The sequence below is a fragment of the Xenopus laevis genome, chromosome 7S (genome assembly GCF_017654675.1).
Source record: "Xenopus laevis strain J_2021 chromosome 7S, Xenopus_laevis_v10.1, whole genome shotgun sequence".
NCBI lineage: Eukaryota > Metazoa > Chordata > Amphibia > Anura > Pipidae > Xenopus > Xenopus laevis.
The window spans coordinates 104,577,476-104,604,600 of NC_054384.1; the positions used below are offsets into that span (position 1 = coordinate 104,577,476).

Genomic DNA, 27,125 nt, shown 5'->3' on the forward strand with positions numbered 1-27,125 from the left:
GGCCATCTTGGCATAGCCAAGCTCTTCCGTGAGATTAAAATAACGGTGTCAGAAAGAAAACGTCCCCACTGGTCTTTAATTTGGTGATCCACCAGGTTCCCGTGGGCCATAAAAAAACTCTGCCAGTCTGTTATAGGACAGAAGAAAAAAAAGACAAGAGGCAGAGGGAGGAGGTGGGATTATATAGGAAGGGACTAAAGAGTCTTGTTTGCTTGGAATGTGCTCTGTCCAGTTGGGTATAGGAGGTGGAGATTACCCTCTTGTATAATGATGCCGTCTATTAACCAGGGAAATACTGTATCTTTATACCAGGGAGTCTCTGCTTCATTATGATGACTTCAGTTCGTTAGGGGGCAGATTTATCAAGGGTCGAAGTGAATGCAAGGGAATTTTCGAAGTAAAAAAATTCGAAATTCAAAGTAATTTTTTGGATACTTCGACCATGGAATAGGATACTACGACTTCGAATTTACTTCAACTTCAATTTGAAGTAAATATCGTTCGAATATTCGGCCATTCGATAATAGAAGTACTGTCTCTTTAAAAAAAACTTTGACTTCAATGCTTGTCGAAGTGCTATGTTAGCCTATGGGGACCTTCTAGAGCAGTTTTCTAAGTCTTTAGAGGTTGAAGGAAAATCCTTCGATCGATCGCTGAAATCGTTCGAACGATTTTACATCAATTACCAGATTCGGTAAAAAATCCTTCGACTTCTATATTCGAAGTCGAAGTATTTTAATTTGATGGCCGAATTTCGAAGTATTTATTACTTCGAACTTCGACCCTTGATAAATCTGCCCCTAGGTGTGTAGTAAATGACCATATTAGATGCCATATGTAATGGATTTCTTTGGCTGCTTCGGGGATGAGCCAGGCTGTCACAATCACATTCAACTGCAGAATGAAATGTGTAAAAACAAATATAATTTAATGTTGGCAGAATGGCCAGACAGCTTTTCATGAGAGGAAATGTTGTTGTACATCCAAATAACTTGATGGGAATAAATAACCCTTCAGCTATGGATGGCTCTGCCTATGGAATATGCCCTTTTTTATTAGCACCAACATGGTAGCCAACATTGCCCACCCTGTCTGTATCTCTGCCTCTAAGCTCTCTTAGCATAAGCAGATGAGCCCCTATTGTAGTTTGCCTTCCCTTTGTCATTGGAATTGTGAGCTTTTGGGAAATGTTACAGGCAGTAGCACCTAGAGATATTAATGCCCCTAGCCCACTAATAACATCACTTAGCCATCGGAGATGTATCTCTTTCAATGCCCCAAGAATTGTATCCCTTTATCCATAAACTCTAGATACAAGAAAACACCATGCCTCCTAGAGTCCATTCCAAAGAGGCCCAACTCCTAAATAAGCTCTTTTTAAAACTTCATCAAAACCTTCTAAAGTCCAAACTTGGGGTTTGTTACTCTCTTTTGAATAAACATGAGAACTACACCTAAATCTAACAATAAATGATAACTCAATGTACCTCCTCTTATATACTACTACATGTATTACATAAGAAAAATTGCATTTAAAACAAAACAGGGACACGGATGTTTTCATCGCAATCCAACACGACAAATCGCATGCGGCAAATTACAGTCGATGGAAATAAGGTAAGAGATAGAAATGTCTGCATCCGACGGTCGTGTCGCGTTGGATCATCGCTGCATCTTTCCTCGACATTTCTCTCCTACCTTATTCCCGTCGCATGCGATTTGTTGCATGTGTTTTGTTGCAGCACGTTGGATCACGCCAAAAACGTCCGTGTAGTCCTACCCTAGAAGATATTAAGTGGGGTTTGACTGTGCTCTGCACCTTGCACTTGCATGTCATGGGTTAACTGGATTTTTTGTTAGACCAATGTTGCCTTATTAGATTTTGATTGTTAAGGGGCCCTAAAAAAATAAAGCTTGGTCTTTTCAGTAAAGATTTTCCCCTCTTAAAGTACCGATATGGGACCTGTTATCCAGAATGCTGGGGATTTTCTGGATAATGGATCTTTCCGTAATTTGGATCATCAGACCTTAAGTCTACTAGAAAATCATGTAAACATTAAGGGGCCAATTCAATAACTTCGAGTGAAGGATTCGAAGTTAAAAAACTTCGAATTTCGAAGTTTTTTTTGGGCTACTTCGACCATCGAATGGGCTACTTCGACCTTCGACTACGACTTCGAATCGAATGATTCAAACTAAAAATCATTTGACTATTCGACCATTCGATAGTCGAAGTACTTTCTCTTTAAAAAAAACTTCGACCCCCTAGTTCGCCATCTAAAAGCTACCGAAGTCAATGTTAGCCTATGGGGAAGGTCCCCATAGGCTTGGCTAACTTTTTTTGATTGAAGGATATTCCTTCGATCGTTGGATTTAAATCCTTCGAATCGTTTGATTCGAAGGATTTTACCGTTCGATCGAAGGAATTATCTGCGCTAAATCCTTCGACTTCGATATTCGAAGTCGAAGGATTTTAATTCCTAGTCGAATATCGAGGGTTAATTAACCCTCGATATTCGACCCTTAGTGAATCGGCCCCTAAATAAATCCAACAGGCTGGTTTTGCTTCCAATAAGGATTAATTATATCTTAGTTGGGATCAAGTACAAGCGACTGTTTTATTATTACACAGAAAAAGGAAATTGTTTTTTTAAAAATGTAGATTATTTAGATTAAATGGAGTCTATGGGAGAGGCCTTTTCTTAATCCAGAGCTTTCTGGGGAACAGGTTTCCGGATAACGGAAAAGATAATGGATAAGATCCAAATCAGTATAGGCAGTAGGGATGTAGCGAACGTCGGAAAAAATTTTCGCGAACATGTTTGCGAACTTCCGGACAAAAATGCGAACGGTTCGCGAACGTCGCGAACCCCATAGACTTCAATGGGAAGGCGAATTTTAAAAGCTAGAAAAGACATTTCTGGCCAGAAAAATTATTTTAAAGTTGTTTAAAGGGTGCAACGACCTGGACAGTGGCATGCCAGAGGGGGATCAAGGGCAAAAATGTTTCTGAAAAATACATTGTTGACACAGCGCTGCGTTTTGTGCTGTAAAGGGCAGAAATCACACTACGTCACTCAGGTGATGTTTCTGGACATGGAATGTGAAAAAGCTCACACAGCTAGGTGGCCGTTGTTTGAAAATGAAGAACACACTGGGCAAACAAATTGAAACAATGCCTGCAAGGTCAACGTATACACTACTACAGCAGTGGATACGGAATATATTATTGCTGCTTGAAAAACGTCACTCAGGTGGTGTTTCTGGAGACGGTATTATTATTGATATTTAGACAGAATGTGAAACAGCTCACACAGCTAGATGGCCGTTGTTTGAAAATGAAGAACACACTGGGCAAACAATGCCTACAAGGTCAACGTATACACTACAGCAGTGGATACGGAATATATCATTGCTGCTTGAAAAACATCACTCAGGTGGTGGTTCTGGAGACGGTATTATTATTGATATTTAGACAGTATGTGAACAAGCTCACACAGCTAGATGGCAGTTGTTTGAAGAACACACTGGGCAAACAATGCCTACAAGGTCAACGTATACACTACAGCAGTGGATACGGAATATATTATTGCTGCTTGAAAAACGTCACTCAGGTGGTGTTTCTGGAGACGGTATTATTATTGATATTTAGACAGAATTTGAACAAGCTCACACAGCTAGATGGCAGTTGTTTGAAGAACACACTGGGCAAATAATGCCTGCAAGTGCACTACTATTGGTGCACTACTATGAAGAACAGCAAACAGCACTGGACACGTTAAAGAACAGTGAGATAAGTAAAATAAAAAAATATATATATATATTAAAAAAAAAAAATTACTCTGGTTGGTGCTGAACTACTAGGAGCAGCACACCAGTCCCACTCCCCACCCCAACACTGCTAGACTAATAGCACTGGGCTCTTATAGTAGCAAAGTAAAACAACAAAAAAGAAAATAAAAGTAGTCCTTACAAGGACTATTGGGTTATTACAGCAGTCAGCAGATGAGATCAGAAGAGATCAGTGCCCACAGCAGGCAGCTACATACAGAGCACTGCAGTAGAAGGTAGATTACTAGTCAGCAAAGCTACCTAACCTAAAATGTCCCTCAAATCCCTGCAGAGTTCTGTCCCTACAATACAGAGCAGTATCAAGTAGATTACTAGCCAGCAAAGTTAACAAAGTCATCAACTGTCCCTCAAATCACTAACAGCTCTCTCCCTACACTAGCTCTTCCAAGCACACACAGGCAGAATGAAAAAACGCTGCAGGGCTTCAGTTTATATATGGAAGGGGAGTGGTCTAGGGGGTGTGGGGGTGGTCCAGGAGGGAGAGCTTCCTGATTGGCTGCCATGTATCTGCTGGTCTAGGGTGAGAGGTCAAAAATAAGCGCCAGCTATGGCGAACCCAAATTGGCGAACGTCGCGCGACGTTCGCGAACATTCGGCAGACGCGAACACCCGATGTTCCCGCAAACTAGTTCGCGGGCGAACAGTCCGCGACATCCCTAATAGGCAGTTCAATGTAAATGCATCATTTTAGATGAGCCGAAGGGAGAATCTCCATATAAATTGCCCTGCTGGGTGTGTTGTGATTGAATGATTGAGACGAACCTCTGATCTACAGATAAAACATTAGGAAATTTCAATCAAGGGCGCATGGAAGAATACACCAAGCTATTATCTATTAACTAATAAACCTGAAATGAGGTCAGGCATTAATGACGTCTGAGCTCCTTCAGTCAGTGGGAATCAGCAGGCTAGATATTTATCTGTATGGAGTTTATGTTTCTTAATAGCTTCCTCTGACTTTCTCTAAGGGCTATTCCACACGGGGAGATAGCGACGCGTTTGCGGTCGCGGCGACAAAGCGCCGCGACAGTCGCCGCGACCGGCGCAGGCGACAGTTTTGTATGGGCGCCTATGTAAAAACGCCTGTGCTAACCACACGAGGCGATGCGCTTTTCAACAGTCGCCTGAAAATGCCCCAGGCTTTTTCAGGCGACTGTTGAAAAGCGCATCGCCTCGTGTGGTTAGCACAGGCGTTTTTAAATAGGCGCCCATACAAAACTGTCGCCTGCGCCGGTCGCGGCGACTGTCGCGGCGCTTTGTCGCCGCGACCGTAAACGCGTCGCTATCTCCCCGTGTGGACTAGCCCTAAATTAAGACTCTATTTAGGTCACCGCTCTTAAGCAACTGCGAAGATCAGATTTGAATCAGTTATGGAAGATGTTAAAATGATGTCTTATTTGTCTTGTTTTTAGGTTCAGGACAATTAAAGGGAGATATGCTAGCCATTCCATCAGTGGTGTAACCAGAGTGTGCCGAGCAGTCCTGCAAAAAAATCTCCAGAGGGGCCTGACTCACTCCGATTCCCATCCTCTGCCCACTCCCCAACTCGACTCCACCCACTCCCCAACTCGACTCCACCCACTCCCTCCCTGACTTACATCCCCCATTCTCACTGGTTTCTATTTGCTATAGAGGAAGCAGACCCCACAGTCCAGCCCCCCATTTTCCCCAGGCCCCCCTACGACTGCGGGGTCTTCTTCCTTTATAGTTACGCCACTGAATCCCATCACCTTATGTGTCCTTCCAGTTTAAGATGCAAAGGGATGATGCATTTTCCAGGGACTGAACAGAAAAACAAGTAATAAAAACTAAGGGGCTGATTCACTAAATTCGAGTGAAGGATTCGAAGTAAAAAAACTTTAAATTTCGAAGGTTTTTTTGGGCTACTTCGACCATCGAATGGGCTACTTCGACCTTCGACTACGACTACAACTTCGAATCGAAGGATTCGAACTAAAAATCGTTCGACTATTCGACCATTCGATAGTCGAAGTACTGTCTCTTTAAAAAAAACTTCGACCCCCTAGTTCGGCAGATAAAAGCTACCGAAGTCAATGTTAGCCTATGGGGAAGGTCCCCATAGGCTTGGCTAACTTTTTTTGATCGAAGGATATTCCTTCGAATGTTGGATTAAAATCCTTCGAATCGTTCGATTCGAAGGATTTAATCGTTCGATCGAAGGAATAATCCTTCGATCGTTCAATCGAAGGAATAATCCTTCGATCGTTCAATCGAATTTTCTGCGCTATTTCAATTCCTAGTCGAATATCGAGGGTTAATTAACCCTCGATATTCGACCCATAGTGAATCAGCCCCTAAGAATAACAATAAAAATGAAGCCTAAGATATTTTGTTTCTCAAGGTGAGTGTCCCAGACAGTTGCAGAAACGAGAGCAGCACAACAGGAATGCGCGAATTGTAAAGTCTTGTGTCAAAAACCGCCCAGTGTGTTCGCACCGGAGCTGACACAAGGGTTCCAGACGCGATGATGAAGGAGGATACAGTGAGGTGCTTTAATTTAAAACCATTACTTTGATTGTCTTTTATTTATACTGTATAGCATCAGCTTATTTACATCTCCAGAGTGTATACATCATTCCCATCAGTCCCTGCCCCAGTGGCGCTTGCAGTTTAAGTTCCCTATACCATTTACACAAACACTAAGGTCAGTTTTATTCTATTAAAATTTATTAAATTAAATTGCCAGTATGTTTTTGGAGTGTAAAACGGAAACCCTTGTAGACACAGAAAGAACTTGTATAGATAATAAGAGGTCAGCGCTCATCAACAAAGCACGGTATAAAAGGCAGTCATCCCCGGCCAGACTTAAAGGGGATCTATGGTCCAAATCTATAATCTTTCTTAGGCTTTTGGGAATGATTATAATTCTATTTGTAATTGCAATGCATTCTTCCACTGTATAGAGCACTGGTAAGGCCCCATCTAGAATATGCCGTACAGTTTTGGTCTCCATCACTCAAACAGGACATTATTGTATTAGAGAGGGTACAGAGAAGGGCAACTAAGCTGGTAAAGGGAAAATCTTAGCTATGAGGAAAGACTGGCCAAATTGGGGATGTTGACGCTGGAGAAGAGGCGCTTAAGGGGTGATATGATAACTATGTTTAAATATATAAGGGGATCATATAATAATCTCTCTAATGCTTTATTTACCAGTAGGTCTTTCCAGCTGACACAAGGTCACCCATTCCGATTAGAAGAAAAGAGGTTCCGCCTAAATATTGGGAAGGGGTTTGTTACAGTGAGAGCTGTGAAGATGTGGAATTGTCTCCCTGAATCAGTGGTACAGGCTGATACATTAGATAGGTATAAGGAAGGGTCGGATGCTTTATTCACCAGTAGCTCCTCCCAGCAGACAGGAGGGAGCCAATGAGATTAGAGGAGGGAAAGGGGTGTTACAGGGAGAGCTGGGAAGTGAATCAGGGGTACAGGCTGATACATTAGATAGGTATAAGAAGGGGTCGGATGGTGTTTAGCAAGTGAGGGAATACAGGGTTATGGGAGATAGCTCATAGTACAAGTTGATCCAGGGACTGGTCCCATTGCCATTTTGGAGTCAGGAAGGAATTTTTCCCCCTCTGAGGCAAATTGGAGAGGCTTCGAAGGTTTTTTGCCTTCCTCTAGATCAACTGGCAGTTAGGCAGGTTAAAATAGAGTTGAACTTAATGGACATGTGTCTTTTTTTCAACCTAACTTACTATGTTACTAAAACTCACTTTGTTTTGTCCATTTTAGGAAACTTCACGTGAAGAAAAAATTGGAAGACGCCCCAACTTCTTTCTCTATAAAAAGTGAAATAAAATCTTTATAATATCCTTGGATACAGCCAAGATGAATGTCTAAGCACCACCAAAAGATCAGCAGTAGAGTAGAGCACCCATTGTCATTGGGTGTCATTGGGTGCTAATTTCTACGTCAGTCTAGAACTGGGGGGATGTGTTTGCCGGTATCTTGGAAGAGTAATTTGACCAGGCTACTAAAACCGGTTAACTGTGAGATTTCTCTTTTAGGTCCAAGTGAGGAACGAGACTGTCGATAAGACAGTTGATTAATACACTGTATTTGTTCTTGCCGCCATCAGTCAAAATGAAGACACAGAAAGCCGGCTCTTGTAAACAGGAGCTCTAAAGATCGGCTCTTTGAAGGCAATTAGTTTACAAATGGTTTCATCAATCCATAAAAAGGCACTGTCTCACCTGTGGTTTCTTCAGCTACAGTCTCAGTAGAGGTAACATTAGACTTTGCACACACCATGAGCCTGTTTATTTCACTGATGTCCAACCCAACACAACTCTTGTAATGGGACACAGATTCCTATGCTTGCAGATAGCCTTTACTTAAAGTAGAACTAAACCCTAAAAATTATTGTGGGTAAAAACGGCCTATTTTATATAGTGAACTTATTGCACAAGGCTAAAGTTTCAGCTTGTCAATAGCAGCAATGATCCAGGACTTTAAACTTGTCACAGGGGGTCACCATCTTGGAAAGTGTCTGTGACACTCACATGCTCAGTGGGCTCTGATTGGCTGTTGAGAAGCTAAGCTTAGGGCTCGTCACTAATTATCCAGCAGAAAATGAGCTTCCCTGGCTGTAATATAAGCTGATGCTACAGGTTTGCTGATTATTAAATTCTGATGCTAATTGCACTGGTTTCTGTGCTGCCATGTAGTATTTATCTGTATTAATTACTAATCAGCCTTATATTGTGACATTTCTATTCTATGTGTACTGTATATTGTGAGTGGGTCCCTAAGCTCAGTAAGTGACAGCAGCACAGAGCATGTGCAGTGAATCAGCAGAAAAGAAGATGGGGAGCTACTGGGGCATCTTTGGAGACACAGATCTTTACTGTTAAAGGGCTGTGGTTGCCTTGGGCTGGTACAGAAGCCCAAAACATAATGTACAACATTTCTAGCTACTTTTTTAGTTAGGCTTTGGTTCTCCTTTAAAGGGATCTGGGCCGGGCCTAGCTGACCGGGTGCCCTAAGCAACCCGGCCTGCTACTCCCCCATGTGTAAGTGTGGGGGTGCACTACAACATAGGTGGAACGAAGGGGAAGTGTGGGGAAAGTTTGGGGCATAGGCAGGACGGACGGATGGATAGACAGAGGGGCGTAGGTGAGAGCTGCAGAGGGGAGTGAATCTGGACTAGTAGTAGGCAGAAGAATCTTGAGGAGGAAGCTGCCAACGTCCCCACAGAATTGTGCCCTAGGCAGTTGCCTCTTCTGCCTACCCCTAGTTCTGGCCTGAAAGGGGTAGATCAACATTTTGCTGTCAAATGGTAAGACAGATAATACATCTTTTCAGTTATTTCCTCATTTAAATATTTTTAATATATAGTATAAAGCAAATTGATTTAATTGCCCCTCTCTCGTGCTTCCCAGTAACAGCACAATAAGTTGGATAATGGCTTTTTTAAACTGTTACAGTTTTATACAGAACCAGAAGCTTTAGATCATATTAAAGGACATGTCAACCCAAAAAATAATGTTTTGCCTAATAAATGAAAACGTAATTAACTAAGCACCTTTGCAATATACATTCATTACACATTTTCTATGCTTTTTTTAAGTTATGTGTATATGTGTTGCTTTTGAAAGCAGTGTCTGTCCCACTCTGGCTTTTGCAAATTGTTATAACAAAGTTATTTGTTATACAGTACTAAGTCTGTGTTGAATGTTTTTTCCTAATGGGGCCACCCGCGTGTGTATTCCCGGATCCCATTAGGTTTAAGCACTGCCAGAGAAGAATTTCCCAGTACTCTTTCACTTGGCAAAGGGGACTCAGGACCCGAGTTGGGAAGATGGTACAACCTGGGCACCAGGGGGTCGCCAAGAGGGTGTTACACATATATGGCTTCTTTAACACCTCTGTTGTAACATTTGCTTTCCTGGTCTAGAATCTGGACTTGGCAGTCTTAAAACGTGTGTCCTTTTTCCTTTAGATGTAGAGGAGTAGAGGAGCTGGCTTTTCTGTGCTGCTCCAAACCAAGTTTGAATAAAGCAATAAATAAGGTGCAACAAAACCCAAAAGTTACCCCCACAAAGAGTGACAATATCAATTCATTTCTAGTGATGGGTGAATTTATTCGTCAGGCATGGATTTGCAGCGAATTTCCGCGTTTCACCCCCAGCAAATGTTTTCGACAAAAATTGGTCGCGCATCAAAATTACCCCATTGACTTTAATACATTTGGACAAAATAGTTGCGCATATTAAAATTCTCGCTCATGTCATAATTGTCGCGCATCAAAATTATTTTGATACTCATTGATTTTTTGCCGTTTCGTAAATTTTTTCACCATTTCTCGAATTTTTCGGCAAAATGGGACAGATTCGACCATCACTATACATTTCTATATACTGGGTTTGCAAACTCAAATAAAGTACATACATAAGGTGGTATCACAAAACAGTTTCTGTATATAGTAATAATAAACAATATGTCAACCACAATTTTAATTTGCCACAAGCAGATAAAAATGCATAATTCAAGGATATCTATATATACATACCACCATATTGTGTCTACAAGGGTAAAAAAAGGAACAATAGGAAGTGGATACAGTTACTAAAAGAATAGCCCTACCATTTTGGTGCAGTAGCCTTTGTCAAGGGGAATTCCAAGAGGGGTGGATGGGAAAAGCACACAGGTGTCCCCCACCTACTCCTTAATTGTGCATAATTTGGCAGCACAATTAAGGAAGCAACAGGAGGCACAGACCACTAGGGTTGCCACCTTTTGTGGAGCTTAAAGGAAAAACAAACCCTTAATAAAAAAAACCCTACCCCCCTACCCTACATAGACCCCCCTCCCTCCTTCCCCCCAGCCTAGGTGTTACCCTGGGCAAATGCCCCTAAGTCTTTACTTGCCCCTCCATGCAGATTCTGTCCAGCGGAGTTCACGGACGCCATCTTCTTCTTTTTGGTAATCTTAGGAATGAGACCGGTGAAGTGGCGCATGCGCCAAAACTCACGAAGATTGCTGAAGCGCCGGTCTCATTCTGAAGATTACCAAAGAGAAGAAGATGGCGCCCATGAACTTCGCTGGACAGAATCTGCACAGAGGGGTAAGTAAAGAGTTAGGGGCATTTGCCCAGGGGGGCAGCTAGGCTGGGGGGTCTATATAGGGTAGGTGGGTAGGGATTTTTTTATTAAAGGGGTTGTTCACCTTCAAATAACTAGTTGTTTACCAATAGATCACCAGAAAGAACGACTTTTTACAATTTCTATTTTCTATGTGTCACCATTTTTCTAATATTGAAGTATAATGTGTCTTTTTTCACCTTCTCAAGCAGCTTGAGAAGGTGACCCCCTAAACTGTTCTAAATGGATACATTTAGGGGCAGATTGATCAAATGTCAAAGTGAATATTTCAAGCTCATTTTTGTGTACTTCGACTAGGCAATAGACCAAATTCGATTCAGTGCTGGAGTGTTTAAACCTTTATAACCACACCTAATAGTGTGTGCGTTTGAAATGGTGTCTATGTGGCAAAGACTTTATGGAAGGCGTCATTCAAAGCCTTCTGGGTAATGGGTTTCTTGATAAAAGATCCCATAACTGCTGTTAATATAGGTATTTTATTACATTCAGAACCACAAACAAGAGGCTAGAAGTTGGTTATTGAGGTCCAGCCAGCAGTTCCCATGGTTGTGCAGCCGGAGGACTAGTCCATGGTGCTGAAACTAACACAATGCTGGACTGTTACTTCTCTGCACACTTATTGTGGTTGAAACAATGACATCTGTCCTTTTTGCTGAACTAATTTTTACTTCTAGATGATTTAGATCAGTGGTCCCCAACTAGTGGCTCATTAGTAACATGTTGCTCTCCAACCCCTTAGATGTTGCTGCCAGTGCTTATTTTTGAATTCCAGGCTTGGAGGCAAGTTTTTGTTGTATAAAACCAGGTGCAGTGACAAACAGAGTCTCCTGTAGGTTGAAAGTCCATATATGGGCTACCAAAGGGCCAATCACAGGCCACATTTGGCACTTCCAAGAACAGTTTTCATTCTTGCGTTGCTCCCTAACTCCTTTTATATCTGAATGGTGCTCACGGGTAAAAAAGGTTGGGGCCCTCTGATCTAGAGATACTTGGGAAAAAATCCAACTACACATCTCTGTACATAGAATCATGGTAAGTTCTTGTCTTGTAGAGGTTATGGTCTTGGTTTAGAATACAGTGCCTTAAGGTGGCCATAGACTTAAAGATCCGATCGTTTGGCGACATCGCCAAACGAGCGGATCTTTCCCCGATATGCCACTAAACTGCGTGGCTATATCGGGGGTAATTCGAGCGTTCGGCCGTATGGCCAAACGATCGAATTACGATGCGCCAAGCGGCTCCGACGGGTCGGTTGGGTAAAAATCCAACCTTCCCGATCGATATCGTTGCCAGATATCGATCGGGATGACCCGTCGGAAGCCCCCATACACGGGCAGATAAGCTGTCAAATCGGTCCAAACGAACGATATCGGCAGCTTTATCTGCCCGTGTATGGCCACCTTAAGTGTGTTTTCTCATTGTTATCTTGTTATACCTTAATAAACCTTTGGAAAGGGTTGTTTCTTGGCAATTTGCATTAATGAGAATCTCTGTACATTTAGCTGCCTTCCTACCAGGGGAATCATGGCTCACCCACCCCTCCTACACTGCAATGGAAAGCACTGCAGTAACCCCAGCATAATCCTTATGCCAATCTTTACGCTATGGGCCTGTCCATTCAACTCTTTTCAGTGTGCCACTCCCTATAATGAGCAGTGTTTATGTCTTGCATGAGTCTGTCTTCCCTCTACTCCCTCCTCCTCCTCCTCCATCACAGAGAACTTAAAGGGTTATGTCCAGATGAGCTGTTTTCTTTGAAATCCAGTGCAGGTTTATAATAAGGCTTATAATAAAATGGTTCAAACAAGCAGGCGCCCTGCCCGGCAGTGGAAAGTTAAGTGGCCAGTCTGATTGATGCTCTAAAAAAAAATCCCCTATTACTTATCATAGGTCTTTCTGTGCAATGAAGGGTTAATGCCCCAGAACCCCTCTTTTTGGCCACTGCCCTGGCAGGGAGGAGGTGTAGCACCGATGATTTCAATGTTTTTATGAAATGACGCACACTTTTTTCCTTGGCCCTGCACTCATTGGTTTGCTCGCCCTCCTCCTCTCTCTGTATCCCCCTTTCTCCAAATCCTTCCCCTCTCCCCCATCCATCCTGCGTATAAAAGGCCACACCCTGAGGATGTGATGATCTGAAGCTTCCATAAAGCATTGCAGAAGCCACATCTCTGTCTACCCTGCACCATGAGTTCTGGAGCCGTCCTGCTGCTGTTGCTGTCTGCCGGGCTGCAATCAGGTGAGACTATTGCTGTCTGTGCTCCTGATCAGCATAACAAGTAGCAGTGTGTAGTCTGTATGTGTGTGTGACACTAGAGATGTATGGAAGTGCCTGTCTAAATTGCCTCTCCTCTGGGGGATCTCTGTGTAACCGCTACACTTTCTTTATTCTAGACATGCCATTGAAGGTTCCCATAACAGTGCTCCATGTTTGTTTCCCTTCTGGCACTACATTAGCAGAATAAGAGATGAGATTAAAAATAATTATTTTAATAGTCCGACATCCCCACTGACATGTCTACTGTTCTATATAAATACCTGATTGCTAATAAATAAGATGTGAGTGTTCAAGCAGGAACCACGTAGATCCTTGCAAAGAGATGAGATAAATGATAATGCATGTCTGGATAGTGTCTGGCTGTGACGCACATCGTGCAGTACAGGTACAGGACCTGTTATCCAGAATGCTTGGGACCTACGGATTTACGGATAATGAATCTTTCTGTAATTTGGATCTTCATAAATCATCTACTGGAACACCATGTAAACATTAAATAAACCCGATAGGCTGGTTCTTGCGTCCAGTAAGGATTAATTATATCTTAGTTAGGATCAAGTACAAGCTACTGTTTTATTATTACAGGGAAAAAGGAAATCATTTTTAAAAAAAATTTTGATAATGGGAGATGGTCATTCAGTAATTCTGAGCTTTCAGGATAACGGGTTTCCGGATAACAGATCCCATACCTGTACTAGGATGTTCATCCGGTTATTGGGAAATCAGAAGATGTCTAATAAACATTGGTCACAAAAGACTTCGTAGGCCGAGAAGGGAAAAGAGACAAAGAATGGGAGAGATTTTATATCCATCTGTGATAAGAAGCTGCAGCTACTGCAACACTGGAAGTGAGCCCAAACCCAGAAGGCTAGGTTCTCTGGCACACGCCATCAGCATCTCAGCCCTCATCTTTGGATGCACCCTCCAATCTTCTAGAATTGCGTATTAGCTCTATTCCTCAATTCACTTGCATTCTCATTGGTTTCTTTCAATGTGATACACTCAATAAGACCCGTGGAATTTATATCTTGCAACAGCTGTTGGCTGGAGACGATGGGAGCTTTGACTGTCCAACTACAACTGTAGAGCCACAGTGTAGAGATTTCTCCATATACCTGTTCCAACTTAGAAGATAAGTCAAGTACTGAGAATAATGCTTTAGGGCAGGGCTCCTACCAAAATAACTTGACATTGCCCTCTCGAAAAACCAAATCTTAAAAATCAGGTTAGTAACACTGAATGAAAACTCAACAGCTCCTGCCTTTGTCAGGATTTAATGGGTTTATTTCCTGTTCCAATATTTATTTAATCCATCAAATTGGCCCTATATGTCTAGAAATGATCAAGCTATTTCTAATTACTGCTCGAATGTCAGGGCATGCATTGCATCACCTAAAGGAGGCATTTTTAACAGATCAGCATGGGATCAGTTAGTCAAAGAAGAAAAAACAAATCAATCTGAAAACCCAAAAATTGGGTTTTGTATGGCCACCTTAAGGGCAGAGACACACGTGGAGATTCTGGGAGATTTAGTTGCCCAGAGTCAAATCGCCTCTTCTTCGGGCGACTAATCTCCACTGAACTGCCTTCCCGCTGGCTAGAATGTAAATTGCGGGTGAGATGGCACTTGGAGCAATTTGTTTTCCAAACTCGCCCTAAGTTGCCTCTCGAGGAAACTTCGGGCAACTTCAAAAAACAAAGTGCTCCAAGTGCCATCCTGCCGGAGTTTTAGATTCTAGCTGACGGGAAAGCAGTTCGGGGATATCAGCTGCCCGAAGAAGAGGCGATTTGTCGCTGGGCGACTACTTAGTCATGGGCTCAACTGACTATGTACCCTATGTACCCAAATTCTATGAGAACAAAGAGGCTAAATAGATGGAATAATAGATTATAGTATATGAAGAAAAGAGACGAGAAGAATAGAGGTTGAGGGAGGAGAGGAAGAACAATAGTACTGAGAGTGGGGCCCTGGTCTAAGATTAATTGGTGGGCCCCTAGTCAAAGGTTTTTGGGTTGGCCCCTGATGTCCCAGTCCGACACTGGCTTTTTCTGTTATACAATTCGGATTACAAATTTATACACGCAGCCCTGGCCTCAGCTAGTAATTTGCTGGCTATTGGGGTGGCCAAAAACTCCCAGATTCATTTCTTTGGCCAGAGACGTCTTTGAATTTGCCCACATGAAAACAATCAGTTCTATTTGTAGCCAGCTCCAAGTAGCTGCTATTAATCTTCCTGTGTGACATCAGCCTTAGAGAACAGTGACAGTCTATAAATGTGACAGTCTGGGGTGGTCAGGGGGCTACTCAGAGGCCAGTCTCTGCCATTGCAGCAGGTAAGACAAGTCAAGACGATAACCGCAGAAAGCATTACACTTATCTGAAGGCAGACGCCATGGGATATTCCAGGCAATTTACAAATAGTGGGGGCTGCTCCTTGGAGAGTATTGAGAACGGGCTGGATAGAAATGTAGCCATGACATCACGTACATTAGCCGGGGCTTCTCAGTAGCAAAGTGTAATGCACCGGGCAAGTCTGCCGGGAGTCTGACTTCTTTCCCAGAACCCCAGTCTGGATTAGATTACAGTTTAGCATCATAAAATAATTATGAAGAAATATTCAGAGAACGTAATGGTAAGGGGAAGCTTCATGTGCCTCATCACATCATGATATTAGGAATTAGTAAGATCTAATAATAATAAGTGGCTGCAGCCCTCAGAATCTTTCTCAGTCTGCTGTGCAAGTGGCTTAAAGGAGAACTATACGCAAAAAATGAATATGGCTAAAACTGTCATGTTTTATATAGTGATCTTATTGTACCAGCCTAAAAATTCAGCTTGTCAATAGCAGCAATGATCCAGGACTTCAAACTTGTCACAGGGGGTCACCATCTTGGAAAGTGTCTGTGACACTCACATGCTCAGTGGGCTCTGATTGGCTGTTGAGAAGCTAAGCTTAGGGCTCGTCACTAATTATCCAGCAGAAAATGAGCTTCCCCTGTAATATAAGCTGATGCTACAGGTTTGCTGATTATTAAATTCTGATGCTAATTGCACTGGTTTCTGTGCTGCCATGTAGTAATTATGTGTATTAATTACTAATCAGCCTTATATTGTGACATTTCTATTCTATGTGTACTGTATATTGTGAGTGGCTCCCTAAGCTCAGTAAGTGACAGCAGCACAGAGCATGTGCAGTGAATCAGCAGAAAAGAAGATGGGGAGCTACTGGGGCATCTTTGGAGACACAGATCTTTACTGCTAAAGGGCTGTGGTTTGCATATGCAAATCCAGGATGCGAAAGGAAAAAGTGGAAAAACTTTTTTTACTTCCTAGTTGTGACAAAAAGTCACGTGATCTCCCTTCACGTCCCTAATTTACATATGCAAATTAGGATTCTGTTTGGCCAGGCACGAGGATTCGGCTGAAAAAGGCCAAATCCTGGCTGAATCCCAAACCAAATCCTGGATTCGGTGCATACCTACTTGTTATATGTGCAACTAACTTATTCTGCCAATCCATTTTTTAAAGGAGAAACAACCCCCTTATTGAAAAAACCCTACCCCCCTACCCCACATAGACCCCCTCCCCCCCCAGCCTAGCTGCTACCCCGGGCAAATGCCCCTAACTTTTTACTTACCCCTCAGTGTAGATTCAGGGATCAGAATTCACGGAAGCCATCTTCCGGGTCTTCGTGTCTTCTTCCGGCGATTCGACAATTTCCGTCAATTTAGGTGAATGCATAGTTGTTTCACGAACCGGGATACTGCTCCAACTGCGCATGCGCTGCCTCGCCAGTCTGGTTGTTGCTGCTCCAGGGAGGTCAGTCTATGTGGGGTAGGGGTTTTTTAATAAGGGGTTTGTTTCTCCTTTAAGTAGGGATGCACTGAATCCAGGATTCAGTTCGGGATGCGGCCTTTTCAGCAGGATCCGCATTGGGCCGAATCCTTCTGCTCGGACGAACTAAAACAGAATCCTAATTTGCATATGCAAAAGGAAGTAAAAAATGTTTCCCCTTCCCATCCCTAATTTGCATATGCAAATTAGAATTTGGTTCGGTATTCTGCCAATCTTTCTCGAAGGATCAGGGCTTTGGCCAACTCCAAAATAGTGGATTCAGTGCATCCCTACCTTTAAGGCTTAATAAAAGCAAAGCAATGCTTCAAACAAGGACCACTTGTCTTTGTCTAAATAAATATATATATATAAATTCAGCATAGTTGTGTCTGATTTGCATAAAAACACAAGCATAATTGCCTTTTCCCCTGGCAACTGCAAAGACTCCGAAATTATGGGATATCTGCTAAACCACAGCTAAAGAAATATGGGGATTTGCATATGAAATTGTCCTTTGCATAAACAAGCCTTTTTTGTGCCTTATGCCCCCTCCTCCCTTTAGGTGATAAACTTTAATGAAACTTGTAATCTGCGGATGTCAGTGTACCATATACTCCTCGTATTCTACAGCACTGCAGAATTTCTAAAAACTTGTCAGAAATAGTATTATCACTATTCACCTTTTTGTTGAACTTATTGTGTAAGTGCTAATTATTTTTCTTCTCATCAACATTAAACTAGGTTTGCTGTGTTTCCAGCCTTAATGAATATTATTTGCTTCTCTTCAGCTTTCTCTCTGGAATGTTATAACTGCAGCTTCTCTGTAAAGGATAATTGTACAACTGCAACGACGTGCGTCAATGGAAGGAATCAATGTGTCTTGACTATCACCGAAGGCAACATAGCAAGTGGCATAGGTAGGTCTAATCAGCTGAAATAATTGGGATCTAATCAGCTGGAATGTATAGGGTTAAATGAGCTTGAATCTTTTGGGTAAAATGAGTTGGAATCTTTTGTGGGTCTAATTAGCTTTGGGGTCTAATGTGCTGGAAATGTTGGCGTCTAAAAAGCTGGGTCTGTTGTGTCAAAAAAGTTGGTATTTTGGGGGACTAATGAGTTGGAATCTTTGGGGGTCTAATAAACTTTGGTATCTAATGAGCTGGAACCTTTTGGGTAAAATGAGTTGGAATCATTGTGGGTCTAATTAACTTTGGGGTCTAATGTGCTGCAAATTTTGGGGTCTAAATGAGCTGGGTTTTTTGAGTCAAATGAGTCTGAATTTTTGGGGTCTAATGAGTTGGAATCTTTGGGGTCTAATGATCTAGAATCTTTGGGGTCTAATGATTTGGAATCTTTGGGGTCTAATGAGATGGAATCTTTGGGGTCTATTGACTTTTAACCTATGGGGTCTAATGAGCTGGGTCTTTAGGGTGAAATGAGTTGGAATTTTGGGGGACTAATGAGTTTGAATCTTTGGGGCCTAATGTGCTGGAATCGTTGGAGGTCAAATTAGCTTTGGTATCTAATGAGCTGGAACCTTTTGGGTAAAATGAGTTGGAGTCTTTGTGGGTCTAATTAGCTTTGGGATCTAATGCTCTGGAAATTTTGGGGTCTAATTGAGCTAAGTCTTTTAGGTCAAATGAGTAGGAATTTTTGAGGTCTAATGAGTTGGAATCTATGGGGTCTAATGATCTGGAATCTTTGTGATCTATTGAAATGGAATCTTTGGGGTTTATTGAGTTTTACTCTATGGGCTGGAACCTTCTGGGTAAAATGAATTGGAATCTTTGTGGGTCTAATTAGCTTTGGGGTCTAATGATCTGGAATTTTTGGGGTCTAATGAGCAGGAATTGTTGGGGTCTAATAAATTGGAGTTTTTGGGGTGTGAGTTGGACAATTTTGCTTTAACTCACCTACTTGTTTGAGCTGCAAATAGGGAAAGATTCTGCAATAAATCTACATAAAAGGTCACAAAAACAAACAAACAGTTAAATCATGGGACTGTATATCTATTTGCAAGATGACTATGAATAATCTATGAATAATCTAGACTACAGCATGCACATTTCAGCCTATTCCAGGTATTGGACATAAATAGAGGCTGCAGACTCAGTGGCTGGACAATGGTCAGATTGCAACTTCAATAGATAAAATCATTCCCCTTTTCTCAATTGTCAGTCACACCAACCAAGTACTTCAGCTATTCCTGTGGAATGAAGGATGACTGTGATAAGAAATTCAGTATGTCCGTTAATAACACCATGCAAAGGAGCCATACATTTTGCTGTTCTGAAGAAAAATGCCGACCTACAAAGACTGAAAGTGAGTATATTCCTCACCTTACCTGTAACTTCCACAGTGTTTCACCTTGCACATCATGAATTAGTTGCATTGAGGGCTCTGAATGTCAGCACATTATTAGAGCAAGATTGTCACTGTAACTACAGCTGTCAGGCAGTGGTGGTACTAAAGACAAAACAGACTTTTCATTGCCCTAATATTTTAAAAGGACTGTTATGCCATTGGTATGCTGGGCACCATCTCTCCCTACTATACCTGCTATCCCACAGTCACACTCCCTTCCCAGAGACTATTATCCCACTGTTACTATAGGCACCATCTCTCCCTACTATACCTGCTATCCCACAGTCACACTCCTTTCCCAGAGACTATTATCCACTGTTACTATAGACACCATCTCTCCCTACTATACCTGCTATCCCACAGTCACACTCCCTTCCCAGAGACTATTATCCACAGTTACTATAGACACATCTCTCCCTACTATACCTGCTATCCCACAGTCACACTCCCTTCCCAGAGACTATTATCCACTGTTACTATAGACACCATCTCTCCCTACTATACCTGCTATCCCACAGTCACACTCCCTTCCCAGATACTATTATCCCACTGTTACTATAGACACCATCTCTCCCTACTATACCTGCTATCCCACAGTCACACTCCCTTCCCAGATACTATTATCCCACTGTTACTATAGACACCATCTCTCCCTACTATACCTGCTATCCCACAGTCACACTCCCTTCCCAGAGACTATTATCCCACTGTTACTATAGACACCATCTCTCCCTACTATACCTGCTATCCCACAGTCACACTCCCTTCCCAGATACTATTATCCCACTGTTACTATAGACACCATCTCTCCCTACTATACCTGCTATCCCACAGTCACACTCCCTTCCCAGATACTATTATCCCACTGTTACTATAGACACCATCTCTCCCTACTATACCTGCTATCCCACAGTCACACTCCCTTCCCAGAGACTATTATCCACTGTTACTATAGGCACCATCTCTCCCTACTATACCTGCTATCCCACAGTCACACTCCCTTCCCAGAGACTATTATCCACTGTTACTATAGACACCATCTCTCCCTACTATACCTGCTATCCCACAGTCACACTCCCTTCCCAGAGACTATTATCCACTGTTACTATAGACACCATCTCTCCCTACTATACCTGCTATCCCACAGTCACACTCCCTTCCCAGAGACTATTATCCACTGTTACTATAGGCACCATCTCTCCCTACTATACCTGCTATCCCACAGTCACACTCCCTTCCCAGAGACTATTATCCACTGTTACTATAGGCACCATCTCTCTCTACTATACCTGCTATCCCACAGTCACACTCCCTTCCCAGAGACTATTATCCACTGTTACTATAGACACCATCTCTCCCTACTATACCTGCTATCCCACAGTCACACTCCCTTCCCAGAGACTATTATCCACTGTTACTATAGGCACCATCTCTCCCTACTATACCTGCTATCCCAAAGTCACACTCCCTTCCCAGAGACTATTATCCACTGTTACTATAGGCACCATCTCTCTCTACTATACCTGCTATCCCACAGTCACACTCCCTTCCCAGAGACTATTATCCACTGTTACTATAGGCACCATCTCTCTCTACTATACCTGCTATCCCACAGTCACACTCCCTTCCCAGAGACTATTATCCACTGTTACTATAGACACCATCTCTCCCTACTATACCTGCTATCCCACAGTCACACTCCCTTCCCAGAGACTATTATCCACTGTTACTATAGGCACCATCTCTCCCTACTATACCTGCTATCCCACAGTCACACTCCCTTCCCAGAGACCATTATCCACTGTTACTATAGGCACCATCTCTCCCTACTATACCTGCTATCCCACAGTCACACTCCCTTCCCAGAGACTATTATCCCACTGTTACTATAGGCACCATCTCTCCCTACTATACCTGCTATCCCACAGTCACAGTCCCTTCCCAGAGACTATTATCCACTGTTACTATAGGCACCATCTCTCCCTACTATACCTGCTATCCCACAGTCACAGTCCCTTCCCAGAGACTATTATCCCACTGTTACTATAGGCACCATCTCTCCCTACTATACCTGTTATCCCACAGCCACACTCCCTTCCCAGAGACTATTATCCACTGTTACTATAGACACCATCTCTCCCTACTATACCTGCTATCCCACAGTCACACTCCCTTCCCAGAGACTATTATCCCACTGTTACTATAGGCACCATCTCTCCCTACTATACCTGCTATCCCACAGTCACATTCCCTTCCCAGAGACTATTATCCACTGTTACTATAGGCACCATCTCTCCCTACTATACCTGCTATCCCACAGCCAAACTCCCTTCCCAGAGAATATTATCCCACTGTTACTATAGGCACCATCTCTCCCTTCTATACCTGCTATCCCACAGTCACACTCCCTTCCCAGAGACTATTATCCACTGTTACTATAGACACCATCTCTCCCTACTATACCTGCTATCCCACAGTCACACTCCCTTCCCAGAGACTATTATCCACTGTTACTATAGGCACCATCTCTCCCTACTATACCTGCTATCCCACAGTCACACTCCCTTCCCAGAGACTATTATCCCACTGTTACTATAGGCACCATCTCTCCCTACTATACCTGCTATCCCACAGTCACACTCCCTTCCCAGAGACTATTATCCACTGTTACTATAGACACCATCTCTCCCTACTATACCTGCTATCCCACAGTCACACTCCCTTCCCAGAGACTATTATCCACTGTTACTATAGGCACCATCTCTCCCTACTATACCTGCTATCCCACAGTCACACTCCCTTCCCAGAGACTATTATCCCACTGTTACTATAGACACCATCTCTCCCTACTATACCTGCTATCCCACAGTCACACTCCCTTCCCAGAGACTATTATCCCACTGTTACTATAGGCATCATCTCTCCCTACTATACCTGCTATCCCACAGTCACACTCCCTTCCCAGAGACTATTATCCACTGTTACTATAGACACCATCTCTCCCTACTATACCTGCTATCCCACAGTCACACTCCCTTCCCAGAGACTATTATCCACTGTTACTATAGGCACCATCTCTCCCTACTATACCTGCTATCCCACAGTCACACTCCTTTCCCGGAGACTATTATCCACTGTTACTATAGGCACCATCTCTCCCTACTATACCTCCTATCCCACAGTCACACTCCTTTCCCGGAGACTATTATCCACTGTTACTATAGGCACCATCTCTCCCTACTATACCTGCTATCCCACAGTCACACTCCCTTCCCAGAGACTATTATCCACTGTTACTATAGGCACCATCTCTCCCTACTATACCTGCTATCCCACAGTCACACTGCAAAATCCAGCAAAAAAGCATGTTATCCTTCAAAAAACATTTGAAAGCAGGCATAATAATGTTTGAGGTAACAAAATTGCAGCTTTTGTTTGAACACCAACTTGCCCTTTTCTTTTTTTTTCAATATTCAGTTTAAATGAAACAATATGCTTAACATTGCCACGCATGAGACATTGTTAACAGTTCTCAAATAAATATCATTTATACATTTCCGATGCAACTTGCCCTTTTCTTACAACTCAGCACCCAAAGTAAATACAGAAAAAAACAATGTCCAATGTTCCCACTGTTTTGAGAGCAACGCTGAGAAATGCAAGAGTACGACAATGATGCAATGCACCGGCGATGAGAACAAATGCTTCACCTACTCCTACTCAATTAAAAACAGTAAGTACCTTAATGTGATTAAGTACCTTTAAAGCAGGTGTACAGTACAGGGCTCCTTTGCACCTCTGTGGATAGGATACATATACAGGTATGGCATCTGTTAAGATGAAACCCGTTACCTAGAAAGCTCTGAATTATGGAAAGGCCATCTCTAGACTCCATTTTATCCAAATAATCCAAATATTTTTTTAATAATGATTTCCATTTTTTATGTACTAATAAAACAGTACCTTGTAGTTGATTCCAACTAAGATATAATTAATCCTTATTGGAAGCAAAACCAGCCCATTGGGTTTATTTAATGTTTACAAGATTTTCTACTAGACTAAAGGTAGCCATACATGGGCCAATATAAGCTGCCCACAGATTAAGGGGTATATTTGTCAAAAAGTGAAGTTAGAGATCACCACAGTCCTCTAGAGTGAAATTCCGCCTCTCTCCATTCATTTCTATGGGATTTTTTAAAGGCGTATTTACCAAATGGTGAACTTTCACCCTTTGATATACAGTATACACCTTTAAAAATCCCATAGAAATTAATAGAGAGAGGGTTTTCTCTTTAGAGGACAGTGGTGATCTCTAACTTCACTCTTTGATAAATATACCCCTAAGTCGGAAGCTTATTGGGCAGTGTATGGGATCCTCCGATGGGCTTCCCTGATTGATATATGACCGAAAGTCGGCCAGATGTCAATCAGGTGGGTTTAAAAAAAAACATCAGATCAGGGACCACGTCTGTTCATTGATGCACTCCTCGATCCGGCCGCCCGTATACTTCTCGTTGTGATCCGATTGTTGGGCCATAGGGCCCACTATCTGGTCAACATATCGCCCATCTCAAGGTGGTAGGGATGCCACCTTTTAAAAAAATATTCACCGGCAGGTGGAGGGGGCGGGGTTAAAAGGGCGGGTTGTGCCACTAAAGGGGTAGCCATGATGCGCTATTGGCTGGGTGGGATATGACGTCAAAGGGGGCAGAGCCAATTGCGTTGGCAAGAAGTCCAGGAAAAAAGGTTAGTTTTGAGGAGGCTGGGGGCAGGCCACAGGCTTTTTTTCATTTGTATTACAAATTTACCGGCAGCTACATTGCCGGTAAATTTGTACTACCGGCCACAGCTCTGGCTGGTGTTTTACCGGCTAGGCCGGTAAAATACCGGCCGGGTGGCAACACTAGAAGATGGTCATACACTGAGAGATCCACTCGTTTGGTGACATGTCACCAAAACGAGCAGATCTCTCAGTGTATGGCCACCTTTACGTTGCGAAAACCAATTACAGAAAGATCCATTAACAGGTCCCCATACAATACATTGTATATAGTAATTGATGGTGAAGCATTTTATTGCCATATCATTTCTTTGTATTGTTTGTCTTTTCTAACAGTCGCCTACGCAGCTCAAGGCTGTATGCAGACCAGTATGTGTGACAGCAGCAATGATGTTATAATTCCTGGAATCCCTAATTACACCAAGAAATCACTTGAATGCAGCCGCGCACCCTCTGTCCTCCCACATGTGCTTGGCCCAGTAACCTACGGCTTGCTGTTGCTCAAACTCATCTCCTAAACTGAGTGCGAGGAAGCAGTGTGGAGATTTCAGACGAGCCGGACTCTGGCAGAGGGGCCCCGCGGTGCATTGCAGAGCAAGGTGTACCAACACACAGTATACAAGCAGAGCAATGCATGCCTATACACTGTGTATATTTGCAGAGGCATGTATAGCTATATATCTGGGCAGACGTATTTATATTCATGTTATGTATGTGCACAGCATACCTATATACAGAAACTCAAGCAGAGCAACATATGTTACATACAGAGACGCAGGGAACTCATTTCAGTTATATGATCTGTGTGCAGAGCATTGCATGGCTTTGTTATTGACAAACAGCTACTTCCTGTTCCTGGCATCCCACAAGGCTTTGCAAACAGGGCATGGCAGTCAGAGCAGGAAATGAAGGGGCACTGGGTGGAGCTAAAGGAGAATCACTGTGAATTCCCCCAATCAGGTGACCCCCGCTTTTAAGAACGCAAATGTTTAAGGACAATGCGTTGTCTGTAACTCCAACAAGAAAGATAAAGCATGGATTTACTAAAATAGGGCTTAGCGCTATTTATTGAACATTGCCCTTTGCTCCGTGTTTCGTGTTCCCTCTATTTTGTGGCCGTTACTGCATTCAGCTGGTTTTTCTCTCCACTGTAAAAAATCGAGGTCAATAAAAACATTTTTTGTAATAAAAAAAAACCATGATTTAAGGGTCCTTGTGTTTAGTGATGATGATGATTGGTTAAGAAATGGAAGCAACTTTTGAATTGGTCTTCATTATTTATTCTTTTTTAATTACAGTCATATGAAAAAGTTTGGGAACCCCTCTGAATCCTTTGGAGTTTTGTTTATCACAGGCTGAGCTTTCAAAGTAGCAACTTTTAATATATAACATGCCATATGGAAACAGTAGTATTTCAGCAGTGACATAAAGTTTATTTGATTAACAGAAAATATACAATATGCATCATAACAAAATTAGACAGGTGCATAAATTTGGGCACCCCAACAGAGATATTACATCAATACTTAGTTGAGCTCCTTTTGCAAATGTAACAGCCTCTAGACCTCTAGACCCTCCTATAGCCTTAGATGAGGGTCTGGATTCTGAATGGAGGTATTTTTGACCATTCGTCCATACAAAATCTCTCCGGTTCAGTTCAATTTGATGGCTGCCGAGCATGGACAGTCTGCTTCAAATCATCTCATAGATTTTCCATGATATTCAAGTCGGGGGACTGTGACGGCAATTCCAGAATATTGTACTTGTCCCTCTGCATAAATGTCTTTGTAGATTTCCAAGTGAGTTTAGGGTCATTGTCTTGTTGGAATATCCAACCCCTGCAGCGTAACTTCAACTTTGTGACTGATGCTTGAACATTATCCTGAAGAATTTGTTGATACTGGGTTGAATTCATCCGACCCTCGATTTTAACAAGGGCCCCAGTCCCTGAACTAACCACACAGCCCCACCAAATATGACAGTAGGTAACAGGTGTTCTTCTTGGAATGCGGTGTTCCGCCATGCAAAGCGCTTTTTGTTATGACCAAATAACTAAATTTTTGTCTCATCAGTCCAAAGCAATATGTTCCAAAATGACTGTGTCTTGTCTAAATGAGCTTTTGCATACAACAAGCGACTGTTTGTGTTTGTGTGAGTGCAGAAAGGGCTTCTTTTTCATCCCCCTGCCATACAGATGTTTTTTGCGCAAATTGCGCTGAATTGTAGAACAATATACAGATACACCATCTGCAGCAAAATGTTGTTGCAGGTCTTTGAAGGTGATCTTTGGGTTGTCTTTAACCATTCTCACAATGGGCAGGCAGGTACAAGTATATAAATAAGTACCAGACGCCGGAACCGGAGGAGACAAAGCGGCTAGGATGGTGCCATAGAGTAGGGTTGCCACCTTTCAGTGGCCCACGATCCAAGAAGGGGGTGGAGTCATAATATGCAAGGGGCGGACCAATGAATTGTAGAACAATATACAGATACACCATCTGCAGCAAAATGTTGTTGCAGGTCTTTGAAGGTGATCTTTGGGTTGTCTTTAACCATTCTCACAATGGGCAGGCAGGTACAAGTATATAAATAAGTACCAGACGCCGGAACCGGAGGAGACAAAGCGGCTAGGATGGTGCCATAGAGTAGGGTTGCCACCTTTCAGTGGCCCACGATCCAAGAAGGGGGTGGAGTCATAATATGCAAGGGGCGGACCAATGAAATTCTGAAAACCGGCCTGTCTGGGTCAAACATTGAAAGGTGGAAACTCTACTATAGAGACAATGAGGATTCCGGTTCCTAAGCTGCCCTGAAGTGGGTCCTGTGATGCCCCCCCCCTTCTTCCCATCTTCCATCAGAGTGGTTTCAGGTGGAGGGGGGGCAAGCATC

General features: G+C 42.7%; 1 protein-coding gene across 1 annotated transcript; it reads left to right on the forward strand.

The window, feature by feature from the left end:
- Window positions 1-13,098: 13,098 nt before the first annotated feature.
- On the forward strand, window positions 13,099-25,432 carry LOC108704964 (phospholipase A2 inhibitor and Ly6/PLAUR domain-containing protein). Its single transcript, XM_018241716.2, has 5 exons — window positions 13,099-13,218; window positions 17,881-18,009; window positions 19,271-19,414; window positions 23,046-23,189; window positions 24,573-25,432. The coding sequence occupies exons 1-5, from the start codon at window positions 13,167-13,169 to the stop codon at window positions 24,752-24,754; spliced, it is 651 nt and encodes a 216-aa protein (XP_018097205.1). The 5' UTR covers window positions 13,099-13,166; the 3' UTR covers window positions 24,755-25,432.
- Window positions 25,433-27,125: the final 1,693 nt, after the last annotated feature.